Source organism: Quercus suber, unplaced genomic scaffold, assembly GCF_002906115.3.
Source record: "Quercus suber isolate HL8 unplaced genomic scaffold, Cork oak 2.0 scaffold_137, whole genome shotgun sequence".
Taxonomy (NCBI): domain Eukaryota; kingdom Viridiplantae; phylum Streptophyta; class Magnoliopsida; order Fagales; family Fagaceae; genus Quercus; species Quercus suber.
In genome coordinates this window covers 1,136,620-1,143,703 of record NW_027069599.1, presented here as the reverse complement: position 1 = coordinate 1,143,703, position 7,084 = coordinate 1,136,620, and the positions used below count along the sequence as shown (strand labels likewise).

At 33.6% G+C, this 7,084-nt stretch overlaps 1 protein-coding gene across 1 annotated transcript; it reads left to right on the top strand.

The window, feature by feature from the left end:
* The first annotated feature begins 898 nt into the window (after positions 1-898).
* Positions 899-1,582, top strand: LOC112032562 (large ribosomal subunit protein eL27). Its single transcript, XM_024065338.2, has one exon. The coding sequence runs from the start codon at positions 1,012-1,014 to the stop codon at positions 1,417-1,419; it is 408 nt and encodes a 135-aa protein (XP_023921106.1). The 5' UTR covers positions 899-1,011; the 3' UTR covers positions 1,420-1,582.
* Positions 1,583-7,084: the final 5,502 nt, after the last annotated feature.

Sequence of the window (7,084 nt, the reverse complement as noted above, 5' to 3'; positions counted from 1 at the left end):
AGTGGCCAGCACGTGATTTCCTACATTAATCCCTAAATTTTGCAAGTAACTCAAGCCCACTAAGCAAAATCTATGCTTCGGTCTATGAAAGAGCCAAAATAAGTCCAATCTTACACTTCAAACCACACTCCATTAAATCCATACTAAGATTGCATAAGCTTGGGCCACACATAACTAGTAAAAAAAGCAAAAATCTAGAGATAAAACAAAACGTCACAACATTTTCACAACACTTTTGTTTTTCAGTTGTGGTGGATCCTAATTTATCATTTTATTGTATTTTTGACCTATGAGAGACTGACACCTTAATTATTGTAAAAATATTGTGACAATTTTTTATATTTGTAGAATGAACAAATTTTCTCTCTAAACTAATTTGCAGATAAACTCTTCAAACTCTTTATTGAGTGTAAATTTTGAAAATATAATAATTGGATTGAATGTTTTTATTATATCTTTCATGTTTGCAAAATTTCAAGAAGATCAAAAATTAATTACTATGTCATTAAACCAATGTTAAAATTTTAAGTTTTTGCGATCCCAAATTATGTATAAAAAATATGTTTATTACTTGAATGTTAAATAACATCCGATTTGAATGAAATATGATATGCATGTTAAGAATATAATGAATATGAATAGTTAGGTTTTTAAAATTCACAAGTAAAAAAAAGATATATGAGAAGTTTGAATGGTAGAACAACTCAATAAAAAAAAAAAATGTGACTTATGAGCCCGTATATAACATTGGGTTTATAAAAGAATAGGACTTCATTGTAAAAAATAACCTTCAACACAATAAGTTTACAAAGTAAGCCCAATATGAGTTGCTAAAAGGCCCAGAAACCATGAAAAAACCCTAGAGCCAGCCACCATAAATCCCTCAACTCCTAGGGTTTCACTATATAAATAATATCATTTTCTCTTCTACCTCCTCCTCCTCCAAAAGAGCCTTCGTTCAAAGAGAGAAAGACCGAGTGAGAGAGAGAGACACACACAGACTTTGTGAAAATGGTGAAGTTTTTGAAGCCAAACAAGGCGGTGATACTCCTGCAGGGACGGTACGCAGGCCGCAAGGCCGTGATCGTTCGGTCCTTCGACGAAGGCACCCGCGACAGGCCATACGGTCACTGTTTGGTTGCGGGGATAAAGAAGTACCCGAGCAAGGTGATCCGCAAGGACTCGGCGAAGAAGACGGCCAAGAAGTCCCGCGTCAAGGCCTTCATCAAGCTCGTGAACTTCCAGCACCTGATGCCCACGCGCTACACCTTGGACGTGGATTTGAAAGACGTGGTCGCCGTGGATTCGCTTCAGTCCAAGGACAAGAAAGTCACTGCGGCCAAAGAGACCAAGAAGAAGCTCGAGGAGCGTTTCAAGACTGGGAAGAACAGGTGGTTCTTCACCAAGCTTAGGTTCTGAGTCTTTAGATTCAATCAATGGATTCTATATCTGTTTTGACTTCTTCTTTTTTTTCTTATTTTTAGTTTTGTATGGTTTTTATTGATGTTTGGATAATTATGGCATCTGGGTTTTGTTGAATTGTTGGATTTTGCTTATTATAATTTTGATGGGTTATGTCTTATTTGTTCTTTTTGTGGATTTGTTTGATTTTGATCAGAATGTTGTTGTGTTATGTTGTTCTGTGGGTTTCATTTTATATTTTTTTGTGGGTTTTGTTTGATAGTATTTTCTGTGATTTGTATGTGGGTTTTGTTTTTATTTTATATTTCTGTTTTCGTTTGTGGCTTTGAAATGCAAATTACTTGTTTGATGAAATGCTTCAATGAATTATCTATGAGTTGTGAAGAAAAAGCAGAAGCTACTATGATCTTTGAAGCCATCTTACTTTGGTTTGTACTGCTTGGAAAGTAGAAAGTTGTTTTAGAATGTTAATGCTGTCATTATTTGTGTTTTAACAGAAATGGAGAAAAGGATTTGGGTCATAAGTCAACAACTAGTTGTGTAGGTAGTGCTTTTACTCTTAAGCATTGAGTGAGGCAATGTTAAAAAATATAATAGGTTTCTTCCAAGGATAATTTATTGGGTGCAATTGAAAATTCCTTTTTAACTTTGGATGGTAGATAGCCCTTGGGAATCAAAATGCATTTGGTGGCTGTGATTTAATTTCTCCCTTTCTTTAATGAATTGTTATAATCTTCTTTTTGTTTCAGCCTATGCTTCAAGAGCTGGGGAGAAAAAAAAAATCCCCAGCTTCTGAGATTAATTCAAGAGCATAAGGCTGAATTCCTTTGTCTAATTAATGAAACTGTTGAAGATGGTGAAGGGTGACTTTTATTTATGTTACTCATCACATTGCTTTATTGGTTGTACTATTGAATTGATTTTTTTATGTCAGTGGCACTCATTGGAGATCACAGTTCAATCACTTGACAAATTGAAACTATTGATGGTTCCCATTTCATGAGTTTTTATATTCAATTAATAATTTAATATGTTGTCCTTTGCACTAATTCTTATGAAGTTTGTTTAGCTTTTATAGAATAAATCTGTGAGCTTTTATTAGCTTCCATTGTGTATATTTTGCTATGTAAATAGTGTCATTATTGGAAAAATTACATTTACTTATTGACATGCTATAAGTACACACATTTGGAAGTTAATTGAATGGCTCTGTTTTTAAAAGACTCAAAAAGAACATTCAATATTTTCGAGGTTTATGTTTGCAAGTAAATGGTTTTCTTTCCTGTATTCTGGCAACCAAATACTTCTTACAATTTTGCGCCTATACTGTACATGATTCCAAAGGGCTCTCTTCGGGTATATGTAGAAGAGATTTATGTTGCTTTTTGGATCAATTGCCTTTGTAGTTGCAATTGCATTGAGTTGAGAAATGGGATGAATGGAGTGAGGAATCTCTCTGTTCCTTTGGTTAATTTCCAATTAGCTTTGTTCTCTTTGTTTTTACTGCAAAGAGAACAAAGGGATTTTTCTGGTTCTGTTTAGGCAGAGATATATTTTGGAGATTCTTCTGGGCTTGTTTTCTGGTTTTTTCGGTGGGTTTTAAGGCTGTTTCTAGGTATTTTTCTGGTATAATTTCAGGGTCTTTGTGAGGTTTTTCAGTAGAGGTTTCTGTAATTTGTAGGGATATTTTCTGGTTTTTTGTGGTGTTTAGAGCTGGGTTTGCAAGTGGGGTTTTAAGTGAGCTCCTGGCTGGGTTTCATTGACGGTTTAGGATTAATTTTCTGGTTTTTGGGATTTGCAATTATAAATTAGTAGATTTCAATAGTTTTGATTAATTTTCTGGTTTTTGGGATATAGTTGCTCTTAATAGTTTGCTGTGGTGAAAGGAGTTGGTTGGTCCATGCAACCGCACGTGATGTTCACCAAAGAAGTGGCACTTGAATTTTTGGTCCAGATAGATAGTAGTTGATAGGGTCCAGTATTGTTTTCTGTCTTCAAGAATTACTCCAGAAATATTTAGGCTCATGGTTTGACATGGATTGTTACTGTAATGGGTTTGTTTTGAACCAGATCAAAAATCGTTTTCGAATGATACCAGTTCTGTTGTAATACCTGCTTGCTTAGATTCAAGGAATACATGTGTGGGTGAATTTATCTCCCTTGAAAAGATGGTGAAATCATTAAGCAGCTTCCACTTAAAAGGGTGGGAAAGCTGTGATTCCCTAAGTCTCTGTGCCATTGTTCATGAACCGAAATAACATGACATGGGTAGAGTTTGCCTCCAAAGTTTGAACTTTTCAGATTTGCTTCATGGGAGAGCCAAATGAGGTGAAGCCTGGCAGGGGCGAGTTTCATGAGAACCCTGCATCGTGCGTATGTGAGAAGTTCGGGAAAAAGGGCAAGGTGGTTTTGATTCACCAAAATGAAACTCATAATCGCAATACAGGTGGCAAGGAGGATAACACAAATAAAGATACTGGTGATGTGACGGATGAGCAGTCAATGGAGGATGAGCTAGAATGGTCCGATATGGATTATGTGGAGAATGTAAATAGGCTTCAAGGAAGGGGTTCCCTAATGGAACAGAATCAGATCCGAATATTTCACTTAAACCTGAGCTACCAGAATTAGCGGAAGAGTTATTTTCGGACTAAAATAAAGAAGGCTGCATTCATTTCCCATTCAGATAAGTTATATGCTTTACCTAACCCAATTCTTCTACAAATTCTTTGGATCCTTTTGTTCCCACTTCCCAGGTCTACTTCAATGGGACAGCCGTTTTAGGTTAAGTGGCTGCTCATAAGAAAGCAATTTGTGTACATAAAGCCATTGGCAGTGGAGCAAATTAGTGTTTCCAGTTTCTTTATATGGCTGCACATGGGGATGAGCTGCTCCCATATTTAGATTTAGGAACTTAGTGTACATTTGACAACAAGGATGTGTGGCTAAGGACAATGTTTTGCTTTCTTTGAGGATTCCTGCCGTAAGGCCGGGGCGGTTATATTATAGAAGGGAAGGGAAATGGAAAAAGGGATTTAGATTGGTTTTAAAACTTAGGCTCTTAAGTTTTTCCCTTTAGTTCTTTTTATTTTTATATTAGATATATAATTTTTTTTAATTCTCTTTCACTCTCTCCATAATTTTGTAAGGATATGTATATATCAGAAATGTTTGGTTTAGAATTTTTAAGTGATGCCATATAAAAGCATGTCTTGTTTTAGGAGGCTGGACACCCAAGATGATAAGAGACTTCACTTTATTTAGTGTGCGCTTCAATTCTGAAAGTACTTAAATTGGATGTGCTGCTCTTAGCTTATTTCTTTAAAAAGCAGGTTCCATATCTGTCAAAAAAAAGAAAGAAAAAGAGAGCAGGTTCCATCATTCATTTGAGTGAGAATTCTCTGAGTACTATGAAATTCTGGGGACTTGGTTTGGACAATCACTGAAATTAATGTGAATGACATCCACTTTATTTTATGAAACCTTGTACTTTCCTTGTTGGCTTTACTTTTTAATGCAAGACTCGTAGAACATGATAGATGATATATAATGGTGATAATCGTGATGAGTAAGTTAACTATAAAAGCAGGAAGAAAACTCTTTTGCAAGTTATGAGCAAAGTGGGAATTGTCTTAAGTTTCCAATTTTTTTTTTTTCCAACTTCAGCATCTAATGTCTCTCAATTAGGACTCATCCATGACCTCCTCTTGTCTGATACGAAATTATTACAGCCACCAAGGCCTTGGCAAATGGCAAATGGCAAGCACCACATCTCCTTTGGGGGGCTATGGTCGGTCACTCTTGCACTAAACTCACTTGATGGAAGCAATGGATTTGGTTTTAATTGGAGAAAAAAACTAGAACTTCAATAATCTTTAATTGCTAGGAAAATTCTCATAATTCAAGTGATAAAACTAAGAGAGAAACATTTCAATCTTTTTTTTCTGAGAAGGCATTTCAATCTAATCCTAACAACACCTAACAGATTATATGTTGGTAACCATGAGTGCTTATCCATAGTAATTAAAAAACTACCTGCCATCGAAAAAAAAAAAAAAAAAAATAAAAATATATAATCAAACACCACTATTTAAAAAAAAAAAAAAAACTATGTAACACTTGGTCTAGAAAACATTTATTTTTTATTTTTTTTTTATTTTTATAAATAGAACGATCTCTTTTCTCCTCTACAAGTCTACAACCCAAACAGAAAAACAAGAGGGGAAAAATTAGAAAAAAAAAATAGTACACATTTAGTACTCAACCTTTACCCTTTGTTTTAAAATGGTCCTCATCTTTTGAAATATTTTATTTTAGTTTTTATAATTTTAAATTTGTGTTAAAATGGTACTGCCATGAACTCTTATTTTGCTTTTCTTTATCTTCAAACATCTATAAAATAAACAAACAAAGTTATTTGATTAGAAAATCTCTTCCTTCTTCTGTTAGTGTCCAAATCGTTGAGATTTTGATGAATAATTTCAACAGAAAATCAAAGTAAGAGTTATCAATAGAAATTTTTTGACACAATCTTAAAATTGTAAGGACTAATTTTATTATTATTATTATTGTTGTTGTTGTTATTATTTTGACCCAAAAAAAAAAAAAGGAATGATTTTGAAGAAAAAGGTAAAAATTGAGGATTAATTAATTTAATTATCTAATCAAACAAATAAGAAAAAACAGAAAAGAGTGAAATGGCCCAATGAGGGTAGAGCATAAAGCTAGAGGCTCACCCATCATACAGGTTCCATATGTAAAAGTGGCTAGCACGAGATTTCCCACATTGATCCCTAAATTTTGCAACTCAAGTCCACTTAGTAAAATCAATATTTCGGGTCTATGTAAGAGCTAAAATAAGCCCAATTTTACACTTCAAACCACATGCCATTAAATCCATATTAAAATTGCATGGACTTGGGTCACGCATAACTAGTAAAAAAGTGAAAATCTAGGGACAAAACAAAATGTCACAATATTTTTATAATACTTTTATTTTTAGTTGTGGTGGATCCTAATTTATCACTTTATTGTATTTGTGGGTTTTAGTTAGCTCAATTGGTAAAGTTTTTGATGGTTGAATAAGAGATTTGGAGTTTAATTCTCGCCTATACTCAAAACTGATTGGTATCTTGGTCTGATGATAAAGACTTTGAACTTCTAAAGTCTTGAAAAGAGAGTTCTGGAGACTTTGTTTTTATTGTCCAGAGTCTTTGGATTCAGAATAATCTATACGCTAGACAGAACTTTTCAATTTAGAAAATTGTTTCTTTAGTAACTAATTTTTCACACTATCAATGAATTCACTTAATAGCATTTTTGTTTGTCTAGATTTTTCAAGAAAGCTTTTTTCAAGTAAATTAAAGCTTAATTGTGAGGCCTTAGAATCTTGACAACAAATAGTAAGAGGCATCGAAATTTAATACTGTGTAAATTGGGTTTTCTTTATTCACAGTATGAAATTTTGGTAAGGTATTGAAAGTCTAGATATGTGAGTTCCTAAGTAAAACATAAATAAATAAAAAAGTCTAGTTAAAATGGTTCGGTGTCAAATTGCCAATTAGTTTATGCATGGAGTATCTTTGACTTTTTTACTTAAGTTGTTTAGGTGTAAATCGATTTATATACCTTTAATTAAATTTAAATCACTTAATAGCATTTT

Excerpts from the sequence above, each read along its gene's own strand:
- LOC112032562 (XM_024065338.2), top strand. The coding sequence starts at position 1,012 with ATGGTGAAGTTTTTGAAGCCAAACAAGGCGGTGATACTCCTGCAGGGA.